Consider the following 15,340-nt stretch of genomic DNA (forward strand, 5'->3'; position numbering starts at 1 on the left):
TTGGGAAAGCAGCACACAGCTCCTCAATGGGACAAATATTTTCAAAGCAAACAAGTGTGTTACAGGTCAGAGTACAGGGAGCATATGGGAAGGTCAACAGGAATATACCATCTGGTCACACAGAAAGATCTGCTCCCAAAACTCTGGTCTGTAAGAGATTCTTATTGACTTTAGGAATTAAACTGTAGGCATATAAATGTGTTATCAGAATCGAGAGTTAAGCCCAATCTCACGAAAAACAAAGTCATGAAGAATGACTGAATGGTGACAGAGCAAGTGCTATAAGATCATAGTAAAAAAAATATATGATACAAACATATGAAAAGGGCACATGTGAAGAACTGAAATAATTCATACTTGGTAAAGTAGGTCAGGTCTTCTGTGAAAGACATTAAAAGCTGATGAAGGAGGGTAAATGATATTTGACCTATTATATATGTATACATAAAGAAAGAAGAGAAGAATACCAAATAAACTACTTATTTAATCAATATAAATATATTTTTCTTTTTCTAGATATATTTTAAGAATGCTGGTACCAACATAATGAGGTTTTACTACCTAACTTTTTTATAGAAAAACATGTACATGTACATATCTATATATATTTAAAGAATGCCCTCTCCCCACATTTGAGATGATGACTCAGTGGGAAGCAGTAATACAAATAGAAAAGGCTCCCCTCTTATATTGAGGAAAGGAGATAAAATAAGACTAAGTCATTTTTAGCAATGGGTATTTAACAAAATATGTTCTTTTGGTAATACCACAGTTTAGACTACAATAGTCAAAATCTAAGATCTTAATGCCAATACAGTATTTCAGTGTTCATTTTCTGATTGTTCCAACAGGGTTGTCTCCTTTTGCTTCTGTGTCACACATAGTCTTTCCCACTGGAAGGTGCAGGTTTTGGATAGGGCCTTGGTGTTTGGTAAGTTGTTGTTTTCCGGGGACAGGAGCAGCAAAGTAGGGCACCTCCCAGAAGGCAGAGAGAAGCAGCAGCCCAGCCAGTGAAGAGAGCCTGACCAAATTCATACCTAAAAAGAAGAGACAATGTATTTGCTTAATCAGTGAAGCACTGGAAACTTCTCTAATATAATTAAAGAATGAAATCAATATCATACTCATTATATTTTTTCCATTGAAAAAAAATCCCCCATGACCTCTTTAAGTTTTGCAAAGTACTTTAAGGTTTGTGGACACACACACGAGAATGTTCACATTGCAGTTGTTGACAATTTGCAATAGTAGATCAGGCAATGTGGCATGCAACACCAGGTTAATTACACAAATAGTTCCAAAGACTTTTTCATGTGTAGGAGACTTGTAAAGCATGTTTATATATACCTTGGAAGTCAGGTTTGGACAATGGTTCCTAGGCTAAAACTTAACAAGTCATGCTATCACCAAGTAGCAACCAAATTCTACAAAGAAACTACTAGAGGGTGTTGGAGACTATTAGAGTTTTCAATAGTCAATCACTGATAAACACTGAAATCTGAAATTTATGGTTTTGCGAAAAAGACTTCTAAGCAGCTCATAGATCATTCTAGGTTAAGTTGATCCAGGTGGATGTATGAAGCCATAGTTCTGGGGAGAAGGTCTGTGACTGATGGTGGACAATAAGGAGAGAGAAGGGCTGGATCTAGAGTTATAAGGCCTGAGTTTGAATTCTGATGCAAACTCTCAACTGCTAAATTTTGGGCCAGTAGCTCCTCTTCTCAAACTCAGCTGCTGCTTCTCTTAAAGCAGGATGATTCCATCTGCCTCACTGGACTGCTTTCAGGATCATGTGAAACAATGTAAATAAGTGTACAGTGCCTAGCAATTTATAAAGTGCTTTCATATCCATTACTGGTAAAATTTTAGCCTACTGACCTCCAGTAGATTCTGTCCTTATAGTGTAGATCTTATGGGATGGGTTCCAACACAATCACTGCAGTATGTGCTCTCCTCTATGTGGGTGATTTTATACAAAGACGCATACCTTATCTCTCCACCACTGGGATTTTTCATCCATTCATCTTAGCATTCAACAAACAATAATTACATCTTAACATTCTGACTCAGAATATAGTTATTCGGCTTTAAAGATGTGAACACAGTGAGAAAAGAGCCGTGTCTCTGATCAAAGGGTGTCATTACGTGAGAGCCAAGAGTCAGCTCTTTAACTTCCACAACTTGCAATGTTAAGAAGGATGACCTTTCTAAAGTTATTTTTATGGTTGTGATGAAACACAAAATTTCAAAGTGCTAACTTTTCTTTTTCATAAATAAATTGTTTTTTCATAAACAGGATTAAACCATTAGAAATGACATATTATTTGTTAACCTCTACAACAGTACTATTTTTTAAATCAATCATAAACTGTGTTTAGTTACAAATAATCACAAGTGTTAAAAGTTTCAGAATATACTTCAAAAATAAAATTTCAAATATGTTGGTATCTTTATTAATATTAAAAACATTTTTTAAATATGAAAAAAGGTCCAGCATACACTTGGAAAGTATACAGGTTAGAACTTTTCTAGTTTGAAGTTCATTTTCTTATCAATACAGGCCGTTAAAGCAATTATCAGACTATTTTTAACATGAGTCACAGGCCATTCAAATTATTTTCAAGTTTGACAGAAGTTCCATAAAATTCTGGATAGCAAATCTGGGAAGCTACGGCACTAGCTGGACTTTGCAGAACATTAAAAGGGTATTTTCTCAGAGAACAAACTATTTTAGGAGTGAACAGCATTACCTGGCATTGACCGGGGTCATGGGATCATAGAATTCTTGAACAATTCTATTGCCATACCATGCTGTGGCAACTAAAACAGCCAGACCTACAGAAATTCAAAACAAAAGACTGTTAATCACTATGGAACACTGAGCATAAATATAGGGCTCATTAAATTTACAAGTATTTTACAAGAATTAAATCTCATCAATAGTGCTGACATTTTTAGTTTAATCCATTTTAATTCAGACGACTTTAATTTAGGGAGATTAGAGGTTCAGACATGATTTATTCTAAGTATTCTCTTAAGATAGATGAAAATATTAGGTTGGAGTTAGGCTAGTTTATAATGTTCATGTCATTTTATTCACTTAGAGTTGAAGGTCACTGGCACAAACAACATTCTGTTGGAAATATTCAGCAGGTTCATGTCATTTAAGATCTCTTTCAAATATATTGTTATACATCACTGTGTTAGACTATTTTTGGTAAAACCAAAGTCCTTCTTAGTAAAGCAAGTCACTTACAATACAAAAGGCAAGATGAAAACCCTTCTACATTCTTCTTGACCAAAACTCAAAATTCACATTTCTGAAGAATCAAAATGAAAGTAAATAGTAGCTAGGTAGCAGGAACGAGTAGGACTAGTAGTAGGACTACTACGTAGTAGGACTAGTAGTCCTACTCTAGTAGTAGGACTAGATCACCTAAATTCCTACAGCCTCACTGGCCAGATGTGCCAGGTCTTGCCATGAAATTTGCTGAAGTGCCACATCAGATCAATATGTGCTGAACACTCAATTTCTCATGCCTTTCACATTTCAGTACGGCCAGAGAAACTACTTAGTCAAAATAACCCACTCTATCATTCATAAGAAGTATACAACACCTTGATTTTTCTTATCCAAAGACATTAAATAACTTCTTTTTATAGCCATTCTAAAAATTCATCAATTTAGACAGATTAAATATTTCTATGCTACCCCCTGTTCCCTTCCTCCTACAAAAAATGTGGTCCAACCTAATTGCCTCTAATACTCGAGAGAAAACACCATTGCTTTGGCTGCTCAAGCAGACCATGCAAATGCTGTGGAACTTGAAAGCCTCACTCCCTAGGAAGTCCCTGAGACTGGGGAAGTGATGTACCAGAGTTACAAGAAGGCAAGCGGAGGAAGGGTCTTACACAGTAAGTGCATTCACAGCCTTTGATGTAAAATCAAACTGTTGGGAATAAAATGCTATCCAGGAGTAATTTGAATAAACTTTAACCAAACCTTTAGCAAAGCCACAGGCACTCTTCCTTCATTATTGATGAAATCCACATACTTTTGTTAAAGAGAAAATGAGAAAATACATCTAATTCTAGTGTTTCCTAGTGGTAGATTATATCACTGGTGTTGTTTTCAAAAACAATAGACTACTGCATACTACTATATATATATATACATATATATATTATATATATACTAGTCCATTTCAAAACAATAGACAACTACTATATATAATAGTCTATTGTTTTATATATAAACACAATCTTATTTTATATAAACTTTATTATAAGGCTTTACAAGTGACCTGTCCATGTCTTCTTCTGGCTTTCATTTTCTCAAAGGTCACATATCATCAACACTTGAATAAAGCAATACATACACATTCATTTTCTATGGAAAATGTAATCTCACTCTTTTGTCAAGGTTTTTTTCCAAGGCCTTTCTCTATTGTTTTCTTTCTTAACTCATTTACTCTTATTCCCTACCATTCCAACATTTTGCCTCCATTCCAACTGACCTTTCTCTTCACTGATCTATGGGTACCACCTGTTTATTCTGGAGTCAGATCTGCCCACGTGGAATGATGTCCTCATTTTCCTCCAATAATCCCAGTCTCATTCATTCCTCACACACCTGTATGACTGACACATTCTTTATGTTCTCTCTCACCATTCCCCATCTTTCCCACATAGTATCGGAAGAGACACTACAGAAATTTTCTGAATTACATAGAATTGTTCCTCAGTGTTTGCTAGATAGAAAAATCTCTCTTCACCTGGGGAGGATGGTTCTAACAACCAGTTGGCACCTGAAACCTCAAGGAATAGACCTGTCCACTGTGAATACAGATTTTCATTTGGTTCCTGTTTGAGAATGTGAAACTCAAATGGACTTAAGGTTTCTGTCTTCAGATTTTAAAGGAAGTGAATTCAATCGATTCAAGTGCAACAAATCCACCATAATCTCAGGAAACCAAAAACTATACCTTAACCCATGTCAGAGAGAGTTTAATAAGGTCTAAGGGGGACAGGGCCTCTCTTACCTGAAATAAGAAAGATCATGCCCCCAATGACAGCCATCCGCATCTTCTGTACCTCGTTGTCTTCTAGGCACTTCATACACTTCATGCCGACAGTGGCCACAAAGATGGCTACTAGTCCCAGCAGGACGCCAATCACCATCAAGGCGCGGGTTGCTTGCAGAGTGCCTGGCAGAAAACATTTTAGAACATGTAAAAATCATGCCTAGACCAACAAGAGAAGAGTGGTAGAAGACCAAGTATATTTCAATGTTGTATGGAAGAGAGAAAATCTAACCAGGAGTCAGGAGACCCTGCTTCTAGGGATGTTTCTGCAGGTAACCAACATAGTTTCTTCTCCAGAAAAACAAATACCTGGCTGAATGATGAATAAGAATTCCTCCAACTCTAACAGTTTATGTTTTCAACATTAAATTTAAAATCCTCTGAAAAATAATTAATGATTTGGTTGAATAGGTTTAGCTGAGCTAATACATTTTTAATCCTTACTAATGGAGTTTTTAATTCTGAAATAACAATCATATGTGTTATCATTAATGTTAAAACATTTATAATTAAAATGGTTTACAATATATCTTGGTAGTAGTCAATAGCTTTATACTCCACTCATCAAGCTGCAGAAAATGTGGGTGGGTGAACTTGGAAGACAACTAGTGAATTTCTCATAGATTATCATGGCTGGATAAGCAACACTGGTATCTCCAGTGATGGGGGTGGGGTGGGAGATATGAATACCATTTTCTTAGAACAAAACGTAATAGCCGGGCTTCCCTGGTGGCGCAGTGGTTGACAGTCCGCCTGCCGATGCAGGGGACACGGGTTCGTGCCCTGGTCCGGAAGGATCCCACATGACGTGGAGCAGCTGGGCCCATGAGCCATGGCTGTTGAGCCTGCGCGTCCGGAGCCTGTGTTCCACAACGGGAGATGCCACAACAGTGAGAGGCCCGTGTACCACACACACACACACACACACACACACACACACACACACACACAAAAAGGCTTTGAGATGTTATTTTGGAACATTGTAGGTTTATATTCGGAGATATCACCAGTTTTTAAAACTATTTAAACTGCTATATTGTAAAATAGCAGATAATTCAATGTAGTATTTCTCAGGATTCCACTAATTTTCTAATTTCCTGTTATTGTCATTGGTATACTAAGTCACGATCAAATCGATAGGGCCAAGTTTGAGATTATACCAGTAAGTATCTTAAAGAGTAAAAAGGTGATACCATCACTGTGGCATAAAGACACACAGACTTTCAAAGAAAAAAGAGCTGAAACTACGCTGGTTAGATGAGTTTGATTAATTCTATCTTTATTTCCTCCTTCAAATAAAGATCATTATTTCTTTAACAGTGTTAACAGGTGACAAGTCTTTTTGCATATATAAATACTTACATTGTAACTAAGCATTCTATCTTGGGTGAGCTACTTATTATTCTTTGGGACCATCTTTTTATTATGTAAAGTGTGAATGATGGTTATCTCTAAGGAGAAGTTGGAACAATTGACTTCTTGATGGTCTTCAAAAGTGGCTGACATCATGGAAAGGTTTTATATCTCACTCTCTACTTTAGACCTAGGCTCAGGGTCAGTATTTTCAGGGTTGAGAACCTAGACTACAAATCATAATTAAGACTAAAGATTTCTAAAACATCATTCAACTTTAAATTGTTAATTTTTCCATCCTTGCCATAACCAGGCAATCTATGATAAAATCATAGTAACCACTTTCTGAAAGTATCAAAGGCATTTTTTTAACAGCATTTGAGAGATATTTTGGAAGCCAAGATAAATTTTTACTTGATTCAATTAAAATCAAATCATAGGCACTTCCATGCTCCCCTCATAGAACTACTTCCCCATAAATGTGTGTGCACGAGTGCCACACACTTATTGTAAGATTCCAGGGTGGTACAAGAACTCTTGGATCAAAACACAGGTTTCACGGACCATGGGTTTGTGAAACTTCTTCCTTGGAATCACAAACCATACTGTGGCATGAAGAGGAAAATACTAAGGACTCCACAGTTATGGTGTGTCCTTCCTTTTGGTTTACCAACAGTTTTTGCAAAGACAGTCATTAGTTAGAAGGAAAATAAAAAATAACTAAACTCTTAAACATAACACAGATTTCAGATTTGGTCCTAAGTTCCACTTAGAAGGAAAGCATTTCATGCAAAGGAACACTGGAAGAGGAGATACTGAAAGTCACAGCGATCCATGTGGAGGACAGGGTGACCACCTGTCCATTTGCCGAGGACTCTTTCAGTTTTAAAACTACAAGTCCTGGGCTTCCCTGGTGGCGCAGTGGTTGAGAGTCCACCTGCCGATGCAGGGGACATGGGTTCATGCCCCGGTCTGGGAAGATCCCACATGCCGGGGAGCGGCTAGGCCCGTGAGCCATGGCTGCTGAGCCTGAGCGTCCAGAGCCTGTGCTCCACAACGGGAGAGGCCACAACAGTGAGACACCCACGTACCGGAAATAAATAAATAAATAAATAAATAAATAAATAAATAAATAAAACTACAAGTCCTGACTCCTGAGAAGGTCTTCAATCCTGGACAAACTGGCAAAGCTAGTACTACTGGAGGATGGTAGGATGTAAAAGTAAAATGAGGTGGGTTAGCAAGGTAGGCAGAAGGCATTTATCATGTAAGGCTTTGCAAGCTAGGGGAAGGGGTTTGGAGTATATTCTAAGTGTGATCAGAAGTCACTGGAGGGTCTTAAAGAAGAGGTGACAAGATTTTTACCCTTTGTCTTCATATGATAGCCCTTCAAGTATGTATAGCCTCTTACATCTCTCAACAACCTTTTGCTTTGTTTGTCCATTAAGCTCAGTTTTCCAACCCTTTATTCACCACTGTGGTTGCTTTCTCTGATCTCTAAGTGTTCTACTTTGTTTGAGTTGTAGGGCCCCAAACCAGACTCAGCTTCTATAATCATTCTGATCTGTGCTTCATGTGAAAACAGCAGGCCACCAGCCCAGCAGGTCTAAGCACTTGGGTCACAAGGTACTCTTCACGAGGAGTCTGCTGGGCCTCAATCTCCTGAGTCAGGCTTGTATAAAACCACCCAGGCAGGGAGCGTACATGGATCAACCACTCCAAGGCCCCACCTGCACTCGTCTGGAATTATCTCATTTTCACTGTCTTCATCTCTAAGTTTGTTCCCCTTTCAGTTCTCAAAGAAAACACATTTAATTCATGCCCCATTTTACTCGTTCCACTAATTTTACAAAATTTCTAAGGGGGAAGGGACGGATATTGTATTCTGTGTGCTACAAACCCTAGTATGTTTTATTTCTTTATAGAACAATGTATCATTTTCATAACGCACAAAAAATTATGGAGAAAATGGGGGGAAAAAACCCGGGGGGAAAAACCTATACTCAGGAATCATGTAAACCATATAGAGCAAGGGGATCATTTTTTGTTTTGAAAAATCTGACATAGCAATAGTGTTATTTTGTGAAGCAATTTTTTTTTTTTCATTTACGTCCTGGTATCCACTGACTTAGGAAATTTCACAAAATCTCATCTTGCATCACTGGAGACGTCTGGATGAATTCTTAACTATAGTGATATGTGGGGGGGAAATGTAAAAATACAAAAAAAAAAGGCTGAGAATAATAACAGCATGAAAACTCACTAGTTGGGCATGTGTAATGGTGAATTACAAATCAAAGTAAGCAAGTGTTTTATTACAAGTTATGAGGGTTTTATGTGCAGATAGAATCTAAACCGCACAGTTTTAAGCTGGAACCAGATAAATCCTTCAAATTAACGACTTATGGAAGCCTTTTAAGTCAGAGATCTAAAATATGTAATTGTGAGCTCCTTGATGATTTGGCCAAATATTTGTTCATATTTCCATCCAAAGCACTAAGAACAGTACCTGGCAAGCTTCATGGATTACTCAATCTGTGTTCAGTGAATTTAAATTTGAACATGTCTTTATCCTTTAAGAATTCTACTATGATAGGTAAAAATACTCTTTTGTGTTAAGCTTAATCTTTGAAATAATACTGAGAAACGCCTTCTTAGAAAGCCTCAGAATACTAAAATCTTGCTACATAAAGCCAGATCTAGTTTAGATCATTAAAAGCTAGAAACTCATCTAGGGAGAAAAAATTCATACTTTTTGTTTAACCCAATATAATTTTTTAAAATTTTCTAAATTTCTAAATTATGCATCTAATTAGCTTCCAAGATGAAGTTTTCTTCTGGTGGAACAATGATCAGTAGGGCAGAGAAGCTGAGAAATATTTGAAAGCTGCAAAATATTTTAGGCTAGAGAGATACAGTCTTGAACTATTATCTCTGAGTTGACCTGATTGGCTCAGATCTAGAAGCAAATATGTTCCTTTCTGGCCCACTAAATTTGCAGATACCTCTACAATATTATTAGCAGGGACTAAAGTTGTCTTTGGAGAAAATGGTTAGCAAACATTCAAAAAGTTACACTATTGCTCCTCATCATTATCAGCAGTATACGGAGAAGACAGTCTTTTAATTATATTATACTTAGCTAGACTGATAATCTTGAGATTAAAGACTCCTTAAGGAGTTCTTACCACTTGCAACCTGAAAGTATAATTTGAAAACGTACTTACAAAGATCTCTACTTGTGAGACAAGAAATGAGTTAGAAGTTACTGATCTACTACAGTGAAGTTAATCAACATAAGCGTAGAAAGACAAGCATAGACAAGTCAGTGGAATTGTTTTTTCTAAAGCTTTTCTAAAGTTTTACTATACAAGCAGCAGAATCTCCTTTAACTACGTGACATTGTTCATGCTGTTTACTAGCCATATTACTATATTATTACCCTATGATTATATATCACAAACAAAGTAGATTTTAATTATATCTCTATCCTCACACAGTCTCTCTATGCATCAGTAGTTCCTTAAGAAGTATTAGGCAAATAAATAAACTGACCACTGGCTGACTAGAACAAAAATCCTCTTCTCTCCTCTGCAATTAAATGAACTCATCACAGAGTGTCACAGAACTATACTCGCATGACTTCTTCCCTTATTAAATTGTTCACTTTTGCTCAAGTTCAAAGTTTCTCAAGAGTCCTCATTGTTAGCATTTCCATTTGATTGACGTACGAACTGGTGGCCGTTGGGTATGACCTTAGGACTCCAGCACAGTCAATAACTGTGGTCTGGGATGAGGCAGGGCTCACCACTTTTCAGGATGTGCCAAGCAGTTTTGCTACCTTGTTTGTTTCTTAGAGAAATTGCCTCATGATTAAATGTACGCGTCTATGTTACCTCTGTGCCTCTTACTCATCACTCCAATCAAGGAAACCTAAACCATGCCCCTCGCCTGTTTCTGCTCCATCACTGCAGTTATTAACAAAGAATGTTGGCACTGGAAAGAATCAACATTTGCATCTTACCAATCTTCTTAGCTGCATTTCTAGGAACACAGATAGGGCCTGGCTCATGCTTGTCGAATGGATGAATGCTCCCCATTCCTGCCCTATTTCACAAGCGGGGAAACTACAGCCCAGAGAAATTGAGTGGATCACCATTATAAACATGGCTAGTTAGTGCAAGACCAGGGTAAGAAGTGAGTACTCAAGCCTGGCTTTGGGTTTTGACTTTCACCATTCCAAAAGTCAGAACTAATTCTTGAAACGGATCTGAACGCAAACGGCCCCTTAAACACCCTTGATTCAGCAGGCATAATGCAGTCTAGGGAAGTGTAAGCAGGTGCCCTCCTCTCTGCCTGTGCTTCAAAGACTGTCCAAGTCAGTGATTTTGTTCTTTGATTGAGCCTAAAATCATGGTGAGAGTGCTGGGAAACTTCACCCACAACCAATACTTATTAAAGCACACCAACACACATGTGGGTTCATGCAAAGCAAGTTGAACAGCCTAGAGGAACTTATAAACAAATTACAGAATCCCAAGGCTAGATGAGACTTAGAGAAAGTCTAGCCTAACCTCCCATTCGTCTGGGACTTGGATTTTTCCCTACAACATTCCTTCAAAACGCTTACTTATTCCTCTGCTTTCACACCTCCCACCATGCAACCTCCTGGGGCAACCCAGTCTTTGGACAGCTCTAGTTATTAAAGTCAAGCCAGAAGAAGCAATTAACTAAGCACATGAAATAGGCACTAGCTTGCCAAAAGTTTGAGAATTGGATCAAAACAAGGCAAGATGTACAGTTTAATCAAGAAAAGTCGTCTGCAACTCTATCTGACACTCTTTTTTGTATATTCCAACTATCAGTCATCGACGTCAATAAACATCCGTACTTGGATGGAAGTGAAACTGTCTCAACCATAGTAAAACCACAATCCACGGTATAAGATTTGTTTCCCCAGGAAGTTCCCCAGTTATATTTTCATAAACTGCTTTGCAAGAACCACCTAAAGAAGCCTGGCTGTATCTCCTTTCGTATATTTGTTTATGCACACCGTATCCCTATAGACACTGTCATGTGCTTTTTACAGCTGAAACTAATTAGAGAAAGGGAACAAGGGATTTTTAACATATCTAGTGCTACAACCTTGATAAATCCCGGAATCTCGGCCCTAAGTTGCCAAATGGGCTCTACTGGCAAAAAGAACAAGGTAAAATTTCAAGAAACTTCTAGCTAAGCTTTTTACCTAAAAGCACTTTGTGGAACACAACTTGTTACAAGGAACACTGCTTATACGTACAGATAATCCTGTTCACCTCTAGATGTCACAGAACTATACCAAAACCAGCCAATGAATCACCTCCCCAGCTCTCTACATCAGCTGGGTGTGAGCACAGCTGTCCAGGTAGAGAAACGGGGACAGGTAGGTTCTCTGGCCTCCATCCAAAGACATCTAGTTAGTTACTGGAAGGTTGGAAAGAGTACAAATGAGTCAAGTTTCCTTCTTCTGGGAATCAGTTTTGAGAGAAAGGCCTCAGCCCCACCTTCAATAAACTCTGGCTTTAACGAAAACGAAAAGAAATCTGATCTGGACTTTAAAAAATTTCATCAGGAAGAAATCTCCAAAATGTGTATGGGGTAGAGGGAAGATATTGTTTAGATCTTCTGCCACAGCTTTAAAAACTGTAACAGCTCTATTCATTAGGAATAAATGAAAATAAAACATTTTAACACATTATCACGAGTAGGGATGACCTGTTTGAGTACTGACAACATGGATCAATCTGATTTCACTTGGTCCTTTAAGGCAGTTAACAGGAAACCTATTTAAACGTGTAGCAAATGAACTATTTTGATCAGAGGAATCAGAGACCTCTCTGGAATTGCCCTTAGAACGGTCTCCATCTGCCAATTCCTCAACATGACATGTCTGATACAATTCCTTACATGTATTTATCCATGCATGGGTAGATTCAATGATTATATAAAGGTGTGTACCTAATATACTCCTTATGTTTGGCATAAAAGAATCCTAATAAGGTAACTTTGAAAAGCTGAAATGACAACACTAAAAACTACCGTATGTACACTGACTCACCAAATTCCAGAGGTACTCAAGTGGTTTAAACAGATTTGGCACAGATTTAACAACTCTAAAGTATATAGCTTTGGACAAAACCACATGCAGGAGGTGGACAAAACAACTGAAGTAACCTTGAGCGATGACAACACTGCTTACCATCAGCACACAAAGGGGACTTGTGGGCAGGCTTGTCTGTCTAGGCAAAGACTACGGAAGCTTTTCTTCAATTTAGTCCAAGTGCACGACAGACACAAGGTTCAGGACAACTAATGTAATATCTCAAGGAAGATACTCTAGCCATGAATTGTTATTAGCTAAGTAAGTGGGAATTTAATGAGTTTCTGACAAGGCACTCAAAAGCTTCTATTTTAGGGCTTCCCTGGTGGCGCAGTGGTTGAGAGTCCACCTGCCGATGCAGGGGACACGGGTTCGTGCCCTGGTCTGGGAAGGTCCCACATACCGCGGAGCGGCTGGGCCCGTGAGCCCTGGCCGCTGAGCCTGCGCGTCTGGAGCCTGTGCTCCGCAACGGGAGAGGCCACAACAGTGAGAGGCCCGCGTACCGCAAAAAAAAAAAAAAAAAAAAAAAAGCTTCTATTTAAAAAAAAAAATGAAAGGAAAAATTCTTGTCGTCTTTCCACCATCTTTAGGACTACATAATCCTTTCCAACCCGACAGAAGTAAGAAGCCAATATCCATTACACAGTAATTCCTTTGTGGAAGGCAGAAACTCAAGAGAAGACCCGCCCTCACTCTCCTGAACACTGAGCTCATCAGCTGAGTCTCCTTTGTGGCATTTGTCTTCAGTGGCTCCATTCTTCCCTTCATATTATGAAGGGAGGTTATTTAGAACTTCTCTTTGTTGTCATCCTTTTTCCACCTGCCACCCACCTTCACTTTGCAAAATAACATTATACAATCTGCCTCCTCTGAACACTCTTGGCTGAAAGCTAAACCCTCTGGAGAATCTTAAGAGGCTTCTTCAAGGGACTATCCTGGTCATCCAGTGGGTAAGATTCTGCGGTCCCAATGCAGGGGGCCAGGGTTAGATCCCTGGTCAGGGAACTAGATCCCACATGCATGCCGCAACTAATAAGTCCTCATGCTACAACTAGGAGCCGGCATGTCACAACGAAGACTTCTCGTGCAGAGACTAAGACCTGGAGCAGCCAAAAAAAAAAAAAAAAAAAAAAAAAAAATTAAAATTGCTCCTTTATTTGGGAAAAAAAAAAAAAAAAGGAGTCACGCCAGGGGATGCATAGGGGCTTCCTCACACTTACTGGATCTTAGAAGTCAAAAGAATCAAAAGATTCAAACTCAAGTGAGTAGAAGACATTAGGTTGGGACATTCCATGTAGGAATGTGATTTCTCCTATGAAAACCCATAGTAAAGATAGATTGAGAAAAAAAAAATCCTATGTAGTAACTTTGGGATTATCTGTTTAATTTTACAAACTGGAGAAGCTACCAGGCTCCAAACTTTTCAAGGCATATCATTTTCTTGACCCAACTCTACAGTTCTTCAATTTTCACAGAATCTGAGAATGTCCAGGAGAGGCCTAAGAGCTCAAGTTAGAGTTTGGCCTTCACTCGCTCCATCACCACCCCAGTCGTGGGCATGTAAGATGAAACCACACCTACAGAAAAGTGTCACCCAGGGTGTCAGAGGAAAAACAAGAGCTTAGGCCGGGGCCTCCCCTTCCCCAAGCCACAGGTCTCTCTCACTTCCTCACGGCAGATCACGTGATCAGAAGACTTGATCCACTGAAGGCTGATAGACATGTAATCACGCAACAGGGTCGTTTGGTAGCTACTACTCCAAAACGGAGTCACTGGGGGGTTGGGTCCCTGGGTCACAGCTGCGGGAGTAGGGAGTGCACTCACTGCTCAGATTCAGCAAGGAGTCGAAGACTTTGCACTGGATCTGCCCGGTGCTCTGCGACACGCAGGACATCCACAGCCCCTCGTAGATGGCCTGGGCCGTCACGATGTTGTCGCCAGCGTAGGAGTAAATCTTCCACTGGGGCAGCGCCGTGCTGACGATGGAGCCAATCCAGCCCAGGAAAGCCAGGACGAAGCCCAGCAGCTGCAGCCCCGCGTTGGCCATGGCTCGCTCGGGCTCCCGCACCGGCTCGGGGGCGGCCGGTGCACAAGCGGGAGTTTGCAGGTGCTCCCCGGGACTCCCGGGGGTGGCGGAGCTGCGCGGAGGAAGTTACTGCGGGGAGCCCTGCTCCCTGCGTCGCCGCTGAAGAAGCTCTGGATCCGGGTCCGGGCTGGCGCTGGAGTTGGTAGGCGAGAAGCCTCGGCTACTTCGGGGCCGGGACTGAGACGCCGAGCCGCTGGGCGCCGCGATTTAAAGCAGCCCCGCCCCCGGCCGGCCCGGCCGCCGCGCAGCGCCCCCTGGCGGTTTCGGGGAGGCTTACGGGGAAGCGAGAGGGAGCGTGGGGGCTCGCGATGGCCCACGCGGCCGTGGCCGGAAGGTCCCACCCCCTAAGTGGGGACAGGCCGAGGAGGAGCAGGCGCTCAGACTGTTCCCGAGCTCGCTTCCTCTCTTTTCTCCCCTAGCTCCTTTCCTCTGTTAGCCTTCCCAGGCTTTCCATTCATTCAATCTACGTTTATCCAAAAATGACTCCTTATGTCTAAACACTAAAAATGCATAAAGATGAAAAATAGAGACCTTAAGGGGCGCACAGTTTCATTTTCAACTTTTTTCCACTATCTGATTAAAAGGCATTCCCTGTCTCTCTCCACCCCTCTTCCCTCCCTCACACACACTTACCTCCCTTCGGTTCAGCCTCCTCCTCCTCCTTTCTTCCCTCTGCAC

At 40.2% G+C, this 15,340-nt stretch overlaps 1 protein-coding gene across 1 annotated transcript; it reads right to left on the bottom strand.

Annotated features, from left to right (window-relative positions):
* Positions 1 to 557: 557 nt before the first annotated feature.
* CLDN1 (claudin 1) lies at positions 558 to 14,817 on the bottom strand. Its single transcript, XM_060100127.1, has 4 exons — positions 14,401 to 14,817; positions 5,043 to 5,207; positions 2,751 to 2,835; positions 558 to 1,037 (listed from the first exon to the last, which is right to left on the bottom strand). The coding sequence occupies exons 1-4, from the start codon at positions 14,621 to 14,623 to the stop codon at positions 875 to 877; spliced, it is 636 nt and encodes a 211-aa protein (XP_059956110.1). The 5' UTR covers positions 14,624 to 14,817; the 3' UTR covers positions 558 to 874.
* Between the last annotated feature and the right edge of the window lie 523 nt (positions 14,818 to 15,340).

This window comes from Mesoplodon densirostris, chromosome 5 (assembly GCF_025265405.1).
Source record: "Mesoplodon densirostris isolate mMesDen1 chromosome 5, mMesDen1 primary haplotype, whole genome shotgun sequence".
In the NCBI taxonomy this organism is placed as follows: domain Eukaryota; kingdom Metazoa; phylum Chordata; class Mammalia; order Artiodactyla; family Ziphiidae; genus Mesoplodon; species Mesoplodon densirostris.

What these genes read in the sequence shown, in the direction of transcription:
- CLDN1 (XM_060100127.1), bottom strand. Translation starts at nt 14,623, where the DNA reads ATGGCCAACGCGGGGCTGCAGCTGCTGGGCTTCGTCCTGGCTTTCCTG. An exon ending in CTCCTTGCTGAATCTGAGCA is followed by an intron (nt 5,208 to 14,400) that starts GTGAGTGCACTC and finishes GTTTTCTGCCAG; the next exon opens with GCACTCTGCAAGCAACCCGC. An exon ending in CATGATCTTTCTTATTTCAG is followed by an intron (nt 2,836 to 5,042) that starts GTAAGAGAGGCC and finishes GAATTTCTGTAG; the next exon opens with GTCTGGCTGTTTTAGTTGCC.